The sequence below is a fragment of the Siphateles boraxobius genome, unplaced genomic scaffold, assembly GCF_051911475.1.
Source record: "Siphateles boraxobius isolate OS27281-9 unplaced genomic scaffold, OSU_SipBor_1 31, whole genome shotgun sequence".
NCBI classification, from domain to species: Eukaryota; Metazoa; Chordata; class Actinopteri; order Cypriniformes; family Leuciscidae; genus Siphateles; species Siphateles boraxobius.
The window spans coordinates 16,547,501-16,562,661 of NW_027508931.1; the positions used below are offsets into that span (position 1 = coordinate 16,547,501).

Sequence of the window (15,161 nt, forward strand, 5' to 3'; positions counted from 1 at the left end):
CCCAGAATGCCTTGTGAATCATCTATTGCACCATTTGTGCCCCATGTAATCTGATACAGTTTATTCAAGTGGTCACTGATCAGGACTAGTTACTATGCTATTTTATATCTTCCACTGCTAATACAACACATTTGTGCACCCCACAGATCTACACACGCTCCGTCATTGATCCTCTTCCCCCTCCGCTCGCCACCAAAGACGCTGCCACATCACCCATCGCCAACGCGACCTCTGACGCCGGCAGTCCCACCCCGACGCCCTCCAGCACCAGCGCCACTAACACCCCCACACCCTCGACTCCACAAAGTGCTGACAAGACGCGCAAGAAGAAGATGACCGACGAGGAGATACTCGAGAAACTGCGTAAGTGATACACGAGATCTAGCTCAACTAAAATTGGAGGTAACAATTATAATTATTTATTAAATAATACAAAAAAATTATTTATATTCTCTAAAATATTCTCTGAATGTGTGTGTGTGTGTGTGTGTATATATACAGGTCCTTCTCAAAAAATTAGCATATTGTGATAAAGTTCATTATTTTCCATAATGTAATGATACAAATTAAACTTTCATATATTTTAGATTCATTGCACACCAACTGAAATATTTCAGGTCTTTTATTGTTTTAATACTGATGATTTTGGCATACAGCTCATGAAAACCCAAAATTCCTATCTCAAAAAATTAGCATATTTCATCCGACCAATAAAAGAAGTGTTTTTAATACAAAAAAAAGTCAACCTTCAAATAATTATGTTCAGTTATGCACTCAATAGTTGGTCGGGAATCCTTTTGCAGAAATGACTGCTTCAATGCGGCGTGGCATGGAGGCAATCAGCCTGTGGCACTGCTGAGGTGTTATGGAGGCCCAGGATGCTTCGATAGCGGCATTAAGCTCATCCAGTGTGTTGGGTCTTGCGTCTCTCAATTTTCTCTTCACAATATCCCACAGATTCTCTATGGGGTTCAGGTCAGAAGAGTTGGCAGGGCAATTGAGTAATACCATGGTCAGTAAACCATTTACCAGTGGTTTTGGCACTGTGAGCAGGTGCCAGGTCGTTCTGAAAAATGAAATCTTCATCTCCATAAAGCTTTTCAGCAGATGGAAGCATGAAGTGCTCCAAAATCTCCAGATAGCTAGCTGCATTGACCCTGCCCTTGATAAAACACAGTGGACCAACACCAGCAGCTGACATGGCACCCCAGACCATCACTGACTGTGGGTACTTGACACTGGACTTCAGGCATTTTGGCATTTCCTTCTCCCCAGTCTTCCTCCAGACTCTGGCACCTTGATTTCCGAATGACATGCAAAATTTGCTTTCATCCGAAAAAAGTACTTTGGACCACTGAGCAACAGTCCAGTGCTGCTTCTCTGTAGCCCAGGTCAGGCGCTTCTGCCGCTGTTTCTGGTTCAAAAGTGGCTTGACCTGGGGAATGCGGCACCTGTAGCCCATTTCCTGCACACGCCTGTGCACGGTGGCTCTGGATGTTTCTACTCCTGACTCAGTCCACTGCTTCCGCAGGTCCCCCAAGGTCTGGAATCGGTCCTTCTCCACAATCTTCCTCAGGGTCCGGTCACCTCTTCTCGTTGTGCAGCGTTTTTTGCCACACGTTTTCCTTCCCACAGACTTCCCACTGAGGTGCCTTGATACAGCACTCTGGGAACAGCCTATTTGTTCAGAAATTTCTTTCTGTGTCTTACCCTCTTGCTTGAGGGTGTCAATGATGGCCTTCTGGACAGCAGTCAGGTCGGCAGTCTTACCCATGATTGCGGTTTTGAGTAATGAAACAGGCTGGGAGTTTTTAAAAGCCTCAGGAATCTTTTGCAGGTGTTTATAATTAATTAGTTGATTCAGGTGTGCCTACGGGCCAAACGGCAGTGCAGAGTACCCGGCCTTCTTGGGGTCTCTGGGAGGAGTGCTGGAAAGTGCCCCGACTGGGGACTCCGTCGTTCTACTGGGGGACTTCAACGCTCACGTGGGCAGCGACAGTGGTACCTGGAGGGGCGTGATTGGGAGGAACGGCCCCCCCCGACCTGAACCCGAGCGGTGTTCAGTTATTGGACTTCTGTGCTAGTTACAGTTTGTCCATAACGAACACCATGTTCAAGCATAAGGGTGTCCACCAGTGCACGTGGCACCAGGACACCCTAGGTCGCAGGTCGATGATCGACTTTGTGGTCGTTTCATCTGACCTGCGGCCGTATGTCTTGGACACTCGGGTGAAGAGAGGAGCGGAGCTGTCAACTGATCACCACCTGGTGGTGAGTTGGATACGATGGCGGGGGAGGAGGCTGGACAGACTCGGCAGACCCAAGCGTACTGTAAGGGTTTGCTGGGAACGTTTGGCCGAGTCTCCTGTCAGAGAGATCTTCAACTCCCACCTCCGGCAGAGCCACGACCGGATCCCGAGGGAGGCTGGAGGTATTGAGTCTGAGTGGACCATGTTCTCCACCTCCATTGTCGAAGCGGCTGCTCGGAGCTGTGGCCGTAAGGTCTCCGGTGCCTGTCGAGGCGGCAATCCCCGAACCCGGTGGTGGACACCGGAAGTAAAGGATGCCGTCAAGCTAAAGAAGGAGTCCTATCGGGCCTGGTTGGCTTGTGGGACTCCTGAGGCAGCTGACAGGTACCGGCAGGCCAAGCGGACTGCAGCCCGGGTGGTTGTGGAGGCAAAAACTCGGGCCTGGGAGGAGTTCGGTGAGGCCATGGAGAAGGACTATCGGCTGGCCTCGAAGAGATTCTGGCAAACTGTCCGGCGCCTCAGGAGAGGGAAACAATGCCCTACCAACGCTGTTTACAGTGGAGGTGGGCAGCTGTTGACCTCAACTGGGGATGTCGTCGGACGGTGGAAGGAATACTTCGAGGATCTCCTCAATCCCGCCGTCACGTCTTCTATTGAGGAAGCAGAGGCTGAGGGCTCAGAGGTGGACTCGTCCATCACCCTAGCTGAGGTCACCGAGGTAGTCAAGAAACTCCTCGGTGGCAAGGCACCGGGGGTGGATGAGATCCGCCCTGAGTACCTCAAGTCTCTGGATGTTGTGGGGCTGTCTTGGCTGACACGCCTCTGCAGCATCGCGTAGCGGTCGGGGACAGTGCCTCTGGGATGGCAGACCGGGGTGGTGGTCCCTCTTTTTAAGAAGGGGGACCGGAGGGTGTGTTCCAACTACAGGGGGATCACACTTCTCAGCCTCCCTGGGAAAGTCTATGCCAGGGTACTGGAGAGGAGAATACGGCCGATAGTGGAACCTCGGATTCAGGAGGAACAGTGCGGTTTTCGTCCAGGCCGTGGAACACTGGACCAGCTCTATACTCTCTACAGGGTGCTGGAGGGTTCATGGGAGTTTGCCCAACCAGTCCACATGTGCTTTGTGGATTTGGAGAAGGCATTCGACTGTGTCCCTCGCGGCGGCCTGTGGAGGGTGCTCCGGGAGTATGGGGTCCGGGGTCCTTTGCTAAGGGCTGTCCGGTCCCTATATGACCGAAGCAGGAGCTTGGTTCGCATTGCCGGTAGTAAGTCAGACTTCTTCCCGGTGCATGTTGGACTCCGGCAGGGCTGCCCTTTGTCGCCGGTTCTGTTCATAGTTTTTATGGACAGAATTTCTAGGCGCAGCCAGGGGCCGGAGGGTGTCAGGTTTGGGGACCACACGATTTTGTCTCTGCTTTTTGCGGATGATGTTGTCGTGTTGGCCCCTTCACACCAGGACCTTCAGCATGCACTGGGACGGTTTGCAGCCGAGTCTGAAGCGGCTGGAATGAAAATCAGCACCTCCAAATCCGAGGCCATGGTCCTCAGTCGGAAAAGGGTGGCTTGCTCACTTCAGGTTGGTGGAGAGATCCTTCCTCAAGTGGAGGAGTTTAAGTATCTTGGGGTTTTGTTCACGAGTGAGGGAAGGATGGAACGGGAGATTGACAGACGGATCGGTGCAGCTTCTGCAGTAATGCGGTCGATGTACCGGTCTGTTGTGGTGAAGAAGGAGCTGAGCCGTAAGGCAAAGCTCTCGATTTACCGGTCAATCTACGTTCCTACTCTCACCTATGGTCATGAGCTTTGGGTCATGACCGAAAGGACAAGATCCCGGATACAGGCGGCCGAAATGAGCTTTCTCCGCAGGGTGGCTGGCCGATCCCTTAGAGATAGGGTGAGAAGCTCGGTCACTCGGGAGGAGCTCAGAGTAGAGCCGCTGCTCCTTCACATCGAGAGGGGTCAGCTGAGGTGGCTCGGGCATCTGTTCCGGATGCCTCCTGGACGCCTTCCCGGGGAGGTGTTCCGGGCACGTCCCACTGGGAGGAGACCCCGGGGAAGACCTAGGACACGTTGGAGAGACTATGTCTCCCGGTTGGCCTGGGAACGCCTCGGTGTCCCCCCGGAAGAGCTGGAGGAAGTGTCCAGGGAGAGGGAAGTCTGGGCTTCTCTGCTCAGACTGCTGCCCCCGCGACCCGGCCCCGGATAAGCGGAGGAAGATGGATGGATGGATGGATAGTTGATTCAGATGATTAGGTTAATAGCTCGTTTAGAGAACCTTTTCATGATATGCTAATTTTTTGAGATAGGAATTTTGGGTTTTCATGAGCTGTATGCCAAAATCATCAGTATTAAAACAATAAAAGACCTGAAATATTTCAGTTGGTGTGCAATGAATCTAAAATATATGAAAGTTTAATTTTTATCATTACATTATGGAAAATAATTAACTTTATCACAATATGCAAATTTTTTGAGAAGGACCTGTATATATATATATATAAACACACACATTATACATACAAAATTAACACTAATTATTATGTAGATATTAAATATTTATTTTTAATTAAAATATTATTTTATATAAATATTTTAGACATGCATGCATACATACATACACACATACACACAAATTAACAAAAAATAAATAATATATAAAGTATTCCAGTTTTTTTTTTTTTTTTTCCTGACAGCTGGGTTTTCACATAGCTATGCTAGTTCCATGTCTCTCTTTGGGTCTCTTTCTATTAGTATAATAGTATAATAATTTACATACAAATCCATATTTCATGTCCAATTATCAATTTATGTAGTAAGTAGGCCTGTAATAAGTAGGATAATGTGCCGTCAGCAAGTCATTATTGCTGTCAAGGTGCTGTCACCCTGTCAAGGTTTATTTTTTACGTTAATAACCAGCTGACTACACATTATATGGCATATAAAGTATGTGTGGCGTATTTGTTTTTGCAACATGCTTTTATTTCTTGCATGTTTTTTGTGAATCTAAGTTGTATTATTTTTACTATGCTTTATATGCATTATTATTATTTAGCATGTCATTTTGGCTGAAATTATTCCCAGTAATTTTTTTTTATGAGCGGCCCAAGAGATGCATGACTTTCTAAGAACCTGTATCTTATTAAAAACCCCATGCTACAGACGTGCTCAGATCGCCCTCTACTGGTAAGAACGGGATGCTGCTGCAGCCATCCAGTGTGTCTTTCCTGCCCCACTCTGTCACCTCAGGCCCCTCTTGGCCAAAGATTTGTCGTTCTTCATCTAAAACATCCATTCATCAACGGTTGCCGGGTTACACGTCGAACTGAAGATGTTCCTGTCTTTCCCTTATGTGGCCTGAATTTAAGACTCAGAGACGTCGTAAAACTCTGATCAGCCCTCGGTCTTCTCCCTTTCTGTCTTTTCCAAGCCTCTGTTACCTCACTGCCTGTAAATCTGTCTTTTCCCAAAGGTTTAGAGGCCTTTTCATCCCCCCACTCTCTCTCATTCTTCTGCTAGTTTGACTGGAAACGATCGTATGCTTCTCGCTCCTGAGCATGTGTCTGACTGAATCTGATCTCAGTTCAGACTCTTCTTATACGGGACCAATTTGAGGGGAACGATTCGGCTGATCCTCAAAAACTAGGGCTGCCTGATTTGGCAAACATTATATTACGCTTTTGACTAATATTTATCAAAAGGCATAATAAAAGACTATTAGAACAAAGCATTTGTAAAAAATAACCATAAAGTGATGGCTGTTGGTGATTTCCAGCTAAACGGAGACCATGGCAACGTCATAAAGTTGAGCAGAGCTAATATATTGGTTAACATTTCGCACACATTGTTTGGAACACAGGTACTTTGATTTAAATAAAATAAACATATACTTTTCGGTTTTGTTTCCCTGTAAAATATCGAATTTTATATTTTTATAAATGTAACTCTTAAAGAAAAGGAAGCATTTACATAAGAAGCAAAATGGTGTAAAATATATTTGTTTTATTAGAATAGAATATTCAAATAGATTATTAAACAGAATATTTTTTTAAATAAGTTTATATTTCTTACTGAAATAAAATAAATTGAAAATATAAACATCATAAATTATTTGTATTTTATTTTATGTTATGATTGTAAGGCCCTCCAGTTAACCTTTGACTGATATTTCAAATTCTCTCAGCGCCGCCCTCTAATCTCCAGTTATATAATTGCACAAAATAAATTCATATCACAATTTTGATTATCAATTTGATTAGTTGTGCAGCTCTGTCACACACCCTGAAGTGCTACATTTTCATTCTTTCTGACTTTTAAAAGGCTGTTTTTCCTCACTTGTGTGTCTCTCTTATTTTTTTTTTTTGTAGTGTTTTTTTTATTTTTTATTGTTATATCTCTGAAAATAACATGTGAACTTCACTCCACAGGAAGTATAGTCAGCGTGGGTGACCCGAAGAAGAAGTACACGCGATTTGAGAAGATAGGCCAGGGGTGAGTTTTATGATCTTATCATTTATGCCAAATCCCACAAACACAATTCAAACATTCGTCCAAATCTTCACTTCCTTCCCTCATCAGGGCGTCTGGAACAGTCTACACGGCCATAGACATCGCCACGGGACAAGAGGTGAGACTTTTGAGGTGCCAGCCAGTAATGCGTTTCTCCACTGATGCCACACATACATCATCAAGACGTGCGTATTTTTTTCAAGAAGACTGTTTGCTCATCTGCACTATGATATTATCCTGATTTAGGTTAAAACAACATTCACCACATGCATGACATACTGCATACTTTAAATGATGTTATTCCAACAAACACAATGCTTAAAATGGATGGTGACGTACAACGACTCACTAGGTCACTACTTACCAAACACCACTAATAAGGCAAGCATCACTATTATTATTGCTTATAGGGTTAATGATTTTGTGTCCATTTGGAGAACTCCAATCATGGAGTTTGAGATATCGACATGCTTTTCAGTGTCCACATGCTCTTACGGTTAATAGAGGGCACCTATCGTCATCATTAATGCGATTCCGACAGAGACTTCGACATTTTCGTCTCATCGATAACAGTGAATCAGGGGAATACGGCATGTGTTATTGATCTGATGACATTCCTCTGAGCTGAGCGAGCGCTGTAATCTTACCTACACACAAAAAGAGCTCATCTCAAAGCTAACTCTCACTCATGTTAATGGTGAGACGCTCAGAGACGGGCATAATGGAGCCAAAGACTCTCGGGTTAATCTTCAAGTGTCCCTAAAAGCTTTTATTCTGATGTTTGCCCTTTCAGGTGGCCATCAAACAGATGAACCTACAGCAGCAGCCCAAGAAAGAGCTGATCATCAACGAGATCTTAGTCATGAGGGAAAACAAGAACCCCAACATCGTCAATTACCTGGACAGGTACAATCATTTTCCTAAACACTATTTTATCTGGTTTTCCTGTTAAAATATGCTTTTTTATATATTTCTTGTACTTTAGAAGCAAAATTTTGTCAGAAGCAAATTATATATAATATAAGAATTATGTTTACTTTATTTTATTTTTTAACTGTTTTTTTTATTTTAAGTTTATTTCTTTTGTCTTTTTGTCTTTTATTTTCTTTTGTCTTTTATTATTTCAAGTTATCTTATTTTTTGTTAATTTTTTTGTCTTTTTATTTTTTGTTGTATTTTTCTTTTGTTTTTAAGTTATATTTTCTTAATTTTTTTATTTATTTTTCTTTCTGCTTTTAGTACCTGCGCAATTTTTTTTCAGATTATGCTAAAGACAAACAAAAAAAAGAACTAAATAATTTAAAATGCGTTTTCTTTAAAAACAAGTCTTATCTCAAAAAAATCCAAAGCTTCTCACTGTGTCCATGGTGAATTGCTTAATTGTCTGCACTAATAAAAGCAGACACGTCCAATAATTCTGTTGTCACGGCGATGTCGCTTGCATCACTCAGCGATGTGGCGTCTGTTGACGATGCTGTCTTGTTGCCATAGTTACCTGGTGGGGGATGAGCTCTGGGTGGTGATGGAGTATCTGGCTGGAGGTTCCCTGACAGACGTGGTGACGGAAACCTGTATGGATGAAGCGCAGATCGCCGCTGTCTGTCGGGAAGTGAGTGTGTAATTATTCAACTTACCATGAGTATTTGTCCTCTCCAAAACAAAAAAAGCTGCCTTGCTGTCTAGATATCTACCACGGCAGAATCCTAAGTGAAATGGAACCTCATGAATGACTGATCTGAACACAATACATAGGCAGCAACTCACAAATAGTGTTCCTTAGAAAAAAATGCACAGAGAATCAGTTAATTCCAATAGAGTTTGATGTTAGCTAAGCTGACAACAAAATATTTGTTTATCATAAACATAGACAGTGCACCCGAATTATTCAAGTTTGTGTCTCTATATGTATACTGTATACACACACACACACACACACACACACACATATATACTGTATATAAATGTAATAATATTTATACACACATATATTCATATATTATATAAACAAAAACGTTTATGTTAGATGCGTTTAATCGCCAATCAACAGCACTAATAGAAATATTAGATGAAAAACTTAAGCTTAAATTATTTCATTTAGTTGCCAATGCAATATTTCTTAGGCCTGGTTTCACAGACAAGGCTTAGATTAAGGCAGGATTAGGCCTTAGTTAGATTAGGGCATTTAAGTGGCTTTTAAAAAAGTGCCTTAGGAAAAAAAACACATTACTAGTGTGCATTTTGAGACAAAACAATGACACTGACATATTTGAAGATATTCCAGTGCAAGTTGCTCTCAGTTAAATGGCTCAAACATGCATTTTATTCTGGAGCTAGACTTAAGCCTTGTCTGTGAAACCGGGGGTAAAATTTGTAAAACTGAAATAAAAATGAAATACTGATTAAAATCCCGTCAAACTAATTACTAAAACGTAGACTAAAATTAAACAAACTATAAATATAAAATGAAAGCAAATTCAAAATATTACTAAAAACTATAATACTATATAAATAATACTAAAATAACACTGCACAGAGCTTGTTTGCAGTGCATGCTGTCTAGCAAGGCAGCACACTAGTTTTTGAAACTCTTTTTAGGTCACATGAACCCTGTCATGTTTTAATGTGCTAACTGGGTTGTTCTTGTCCATGCAGTGTCTACAAGCCCTGGAGTTTCTTCACTCGAATCAGGTTATTCACAGAGACATCAAGAGTGACAACATTCTCTTGGGCATGGACGGGTCTGTCAAACTCAGTGAGTGCACAACTCATCTACAACATTTTTTCTTCTAATCTGTGTTTCAGTTTTTCTATCCAAAACATATAAGGCTGTTCTGGATTGTAAATTGTATGCATATTAGTGACATATGCACCTAAATCTTGGCCTTGAGTGCTGTTTAAATAAGGTCTTACTGATAATTATTACTTTTTTCATCGTTGGCTTTGATTATGATTTAAAGGCAGCTTGAATGTGATGTTTTCATCTGTGCAACTTTTGACCAGTAGAGGGAGCAAGAATCCATTTTATGACCATGCTTCACAATTCCTGCTGTATTTTTGAAATCACATGAATTGACTGTATCACACCAGCCGGTCTAAACATCTGTCCGTCTGTGTCTCTCAGCTGATTTCGGCTTCTGCGCTCAGATCACTCCTGAACAGAGCAAACGAAGCACCATGGTGGGGACGCCCTACTGGATGGCACCAGAGGTGGTGACCCGTAAGGCCTACGGACCCAAAGTGGACATCTGGTCCCTGGGCATCATGGCTATAGAGATGATAGAGGGCGAACCGCCATACCTCAACGAAAACCCTCTGAGGGTAAGATTAAAGACATCTAAACCTAACTCAGTAATATGTGCACCTTATCACTGAAGTCACTTCAGAAGTTTTTGCAACGTTTTCCTGTGATAGTAGCAATATTCAAATTAGACAGTTCTGCTGGAACACCCAAGACAAAATAATAGACACTACAAAATCATACCATAGGGATGACATCAGATGGTAATACCATGGTACTTTGATATATACAGTCGTGGTCAGAATTAATTGCACCCCTGGTAAATATGATCAAAAATGGCAGTAAAAAAAAATTCTGCATTCTTTATCCTTTTGATCTATCATTCAAAAAACTCACAAAAATCGAACCTTTCTTTGAAGTAAAAGAATTGAAAGTGGGGGGTAAATCACATTATGAAATAAATGCTTTTCTCCAAAACACGCTGGCCATAATTATTGCCACCCTTTTATTAAATACTTTTTGCAATCTCCTTTTGCCAAGATAACAGCTCTGAGTAGAGGTCTGCGCGGGACACAATTTTCAGACCCGCTCCCGCCCGCTCCCGCAGTGTTCAGTCCCGCTCCCGCCCGCTCCCGCAAAGATTTGTCATTTTTAGTACCGCTCCCGCCCGCATCTGTGATATAATGTCCCGCTCCCGCCCGCACTTTCTGTCTGACGAAAGGTCTTGGGGAAAAAAATGCGTGCACACAAAATTCCTTACCAATACTTGGTAACATATTTATTGGTCCCATATTACGAACAGCATAATATTCACAACAGTACTTTATCTGAAGCACTAGAGGCGCTCTGTTCCTCGTCCATGCTGTCTATTTTGAACTTGAACTAGCTTTCGAATTCGAACTCGGAGCAGCGGGAATGGAATTGTCTCTAAACAAGTGTGCGTGAGATTAGGCCCTGCCCTACCCGACAACATTCACAAGTTTAGGCTGCTTAAAACGTTTTTATTGCTGCCAATCAGAATCTCCCTCACAACTACAAATTATGTACGCTACTTTAATCATTTATATATTTTACTTTATGCGTATCATCCCTCCCGCCCGCACCCGCAAGTGCTCCTCATCATCCCGCCCGCTCCCGCAATGACCTTTAAAAATTTGTCTCCCGCGGGAGTGCAGACCTCTAGCTCTGAGTTTGGAGAACAACTGACAAGAGATCAGAGACCATTCCGCCAAACAGAATCTCTCCAGATCCTTCATATTCACAAGTTCATGTTGGTGCTTCTCTTCAGTTCAGCCCACTCATTTTCTATAGGGTTCAGTTTAGGGGACTGGGACGGTCATGGCAGAAGCTTCATTTTGTGCTCAGTTACCCATTTTTGTGTTGATCTTGATCTTGGATCATTGTCGTGTTGGAAGATCCAACCACAGCCCATTATAAGATTTCTAGCAGAGGCAGTCCGGTTTTGATTTTTTCCATAATACCATGTATCTGAACAAGATGTCCAGGACCTCCAGCAAAAAAATAGGCCCACAACACATCTGGTGGGTTTGCTGACAAAAAGGCCTTTTTTTGTTTCATCTGACCATAGAATCTGGTCACTTTTGAAGTTCCAGTCATGTCTGACAACTGAATATGCTGGAGTTTATTTTTAGAGGAGCGAGGAGGATTTTTCTTGAAACCCTCCCAAACAACATGTGGTGATGTAGGGGTTGTTTGATATATTTTTTTAGGCTTTCTGACCCAGGATGTCCTTCGAAAAAGAGTAGGGGTTTAACCGCGGCATCCTGGCCAAATTTGCCCCTTGTCCTCTGTCCATCATCATGGCCTCCTAATCATCCCCATATTGACTGATTGGCTTCACCACTGTCTCCTCTCCACTAGTAAGCTGGTGTGTGGTGGGCGTTCTGGCGCAATATGGCTGCCGTCGCATCATCCAGGTGGATGCTGCACATTGGTGGTGGTTGAGGAGATTCCTCCTTCCATGTAAAGCGCTTTGAGTACCCAGAAAAGCGCTACATAAATGTAACAAATTATTAGTATTATTATTATTATTATTATTATTATTATTATTATTATGTGCACCAGTGACATCAGAGATGTCAACACCGTCAGAAAGAATGATGGAAAATTATTTCATTTGGACAGAAAGCAAGTTAATATCGACTTCCGTCAGCTCTAAACGCTTTTATCTTCAATGACGTTGCAAAAAATGTTTGTGGCAAACAAAAATGAAGTCGTAGTGACTAGTGAGAAGTAGTTCTTAACTTGAGGCAAGTATTTTGGGCCAATATTGGACTTTTTGTAGATTCTTCATTCTTCAGAACATTCTCTGGATGGTTATTCCTTAAGTTTTAATTTAGACAAGAACATTTCAAATAGCCTTTTAAATGAAAGCAACTGGTGCTGTAGATAATGTTCATGATTTTTGTGTGACCTTTAACCCCTGCTGTTGTCCAGGCTCTGTACCTCATCGCCACCAATGGAACTCCAGAACTGCAGAACCCAGAGAAACTCTCCTCCGTGTTTCGGGACTTCTTAAACCGCTGTCTGGAAATGGACGTGGAGAAGAGAGACTCGGCCAAGGAGCTCTTACAGGTGTGTGTGTGTGTGTGTGTGTGTGTGTGTGTGTGTGTGTGTGTGTGTGTGTGTGTGTGTGTGTGTGTGTGTGTGTGCGTGTGCGTGTGTGTGTTAGAGTTATCTATGGATTATCAATGTTACAAAAACAAAGTTACCTTCCAGAATAAATGTTTAATGCTTGACCTTTATAGATCAGTGGTTAGTGGCTTAAAATACAGCTGTATCAGTTAATTAGTTAAGAAATAAATCACTTTGCAATCCTAACAAATAAATAGATGAGCAAATGGATTGAGAAATGCAAATGACATTTCAAATAATTTGTTTGGCTATTATATATTATTATTATTATTATTATATTTGTCAATTTAGAAAGTTATTTAGTTTGTTATTTATTTTATTAATTGAATTTAGTTACTGACTAACTGATAAAACATTTATTTAATTAAATGATCTTTTGATTTTTTTCTTGTTTCATTTGTTGTCCTTCATACATTACACGTGTGTTTCAAAACCTAGTGAGCTGCCTAGCTAGAGAGCATTTATGACCCGTTTAATGTGTAGCAATAAGTTTGCTAGCTATAACTTTTGCTAGCAAAATGTGTAGCAATAACAGTCTTGTCTCCATAAACGCATCTCTCCCTCCTGCTCTTGTCACTCCCACACTCACACCTGGTTTAGAAAAATCACGTCTGTTGGTTGGAATAAAAGTGATGCCAGAACTTTCTAGAAAAGCCCCAGAATCTGAAAGTATGAGAGCACCAGTAGTGATGTTGTGTAACACATTACAGTATATGACTCAATTGTGCATTAAATAAGCCGGATGAAGAAGCTGCTGGAAATCTCAGTCATTAGAGTGAGTGGGTCCAGAAAATAGAAAGGATTTTTTACAATAAGAACTGAAATCCACAGTTTACTCTCTAGTTGCCACCGGTTTAAAAAGTTTAAACACTTTTTGAAATACGTGTGATGTATGGACAATAAAAGAAACTTAATAAATATTCAGTTTTCACAATTAATACATAATAAAACCCTTAACATGTTTGTCAATATGCATTACCGTTCAAAAGTTTGGGGACAGTAAGATGTTTTGTTGTTGTTGTTTTAAGGAAATACATTAATACTTTAATTCATCAAAGATGCATTAAATTGATCAAAAGTGACAGTAAAGACATTTATAATGTTACAGATTTCTTTATTTGAGCTTTCTCAAAACTAGAAATGCACGGTTTCCACAAAAATATGAAGCAGCACAACTGTCTTCAACATTGATAAATATAAGAAATGTTTCTTGAGCAGAAAATCAGCCTATTAGAATGATTTCTGAAAGATCATGTGACACTGAAGACTGGAGTAATGATGCTGAAAATTCAGCTTTGCATCACAGGAATAATTATATTTTAAAATATACTCAAGAAAGCAGTTATTTAAAATTGTAATAATATTTCATATATTACTATATTTTTGATCCAATAAATGCAGCCTTGATGAGCATAATAAGAGACGTCTCTGTCTTCTCCCTGCAGCACCAGTTCCTGAAAGTGGCCAAGCCTCTGTCCAGCCTCACTCCACTGATCATAGCGGCTAAAGAGGCGGCCAAGAACAACCGCTAGCCCCCCCGGGACGACCCCCGCCCCACCTCTCCTCCGCCCCATCCCGTCAGCCCTGTCTCTCTCTCTCTCTCTCGCCCTGGTCAGGAGCTCTCATGCCGAGAGTTCATCCGTCCCTCGTCCTCTAGTGCTGCTGTGATGGGGTCCGAAGGGTGTCTGCAGTCACTGCTGTGGTCACCGAAAAGGCTCTGAATGATGACATCACTGAAAAATAAAGTTTCATGGTGTATCAGGCCCAAAGCATTATGGGGGATTTGCCCCCGCGTTTCACCGGCTGACATTCGCTGGGTCTCACTGTCAGTTTTTCTATTGCTCTTTTGTTTGATTTTGTGTTTAATGCCTGTCAAATCATGGGAACATGATTCATGTTTTCATGTCGGTTATTTGTTTGTTCATTTTAAGTTTTTTTTTTTAAAGTGTTTGTGTATGTGTGAGAGTGCGTATGTGCGTTTGTCGGCTCATAGATTAGCTGAGATCGCGACTTGATGCGTTGCACGATTGTACCGCGATCTCATCGACAGATACACGTTTTTTGATATTGAAACTTGATCTGTAACAGACTATTGATTTAAGGTACTATGAAGGATGCCTGTGCATGAAGAGACTGCATTTCAGATGCAGTTTTGAAACGACCACCTGAGGTCCGTTCTGTCCCATTAACCCTCCACATGTCGGAAATTAAACAAAACCTCACTGCATTCTGTGCATTAAGATGGTTTGTGTTGCCACAAACATTAATGAAATTGAAGTTTTCTGATTTCTGATTTCGTTCATGTACCCTTTGGCCTTAAACGAATAGTACGAAGATGGCACAACCACGAAGATGCAATCTGTTGCCATTTCAATGGACTGATGGGATTTGTTTATGAAGAAAATCTTTCCTGTAAGCAATCAGTATCTCTGCGAGCCATAAACTGTTTATAAGGCCTTTTGATGAATCAAAATTCTTAATGAAATGGGACGAATAAACTTCAGAATTAA

General features: G+C 42.0%; 1 protein-coding gene across 3 annotated transcripts in view; it reads left to right on the forward strand.

The window, feature by feature from the left end:
• The window catches only part of pak1 (p21 protein (Cdc42/Rac)-activated kinase 1), a 52,351-nt gene extending 37,190 nt beyond the window's left edge, over positions 1 to 15,161 (forward strand). For all 3 annotated transcript variants that reach the window (XM_077193922.1, XM_077193921.1, XM_077193923.1), the window contains exons 7-15: positions 147 to 363; positions 6,677 to 6,740; positions 6,828 to 6,876; positions 7,552 to 7,664; positions 8,250 to 8,367; positions 9,411 to 9,510; positions 9,880 to 10,076; positions 12,454 to 12,591; positions 14,097 to 15,161. In XM_077193922.1, the coding sequence (XP_077050037.1) occupies positions 147 to 363; positions 6,677 to 6,740; positions 6,828 to 6,876; positions 7,552 to 7,664; positions 8,250 to 8,367; positions 9,411 to 9,510; positions 9,880 to 10,076; positions 12,454 to 12,591; positions 14,097 to 14,183 (1,083 nt within the window). In that variant the 3' untranslated portion in view covers positions 14,184 to 15,161. The remainder of the gene's footprint in view (positions 1 to 146; positions 364 to 6,676; positions 6,741 to 6,827; positions 6,877 to 7,551; positions 7,665 to 8,249; positions 8,368 to 9,410; positions 9,511 to 9,879; positions 10,077 to 12,453; positions 12,592 to 14,096) is intronic.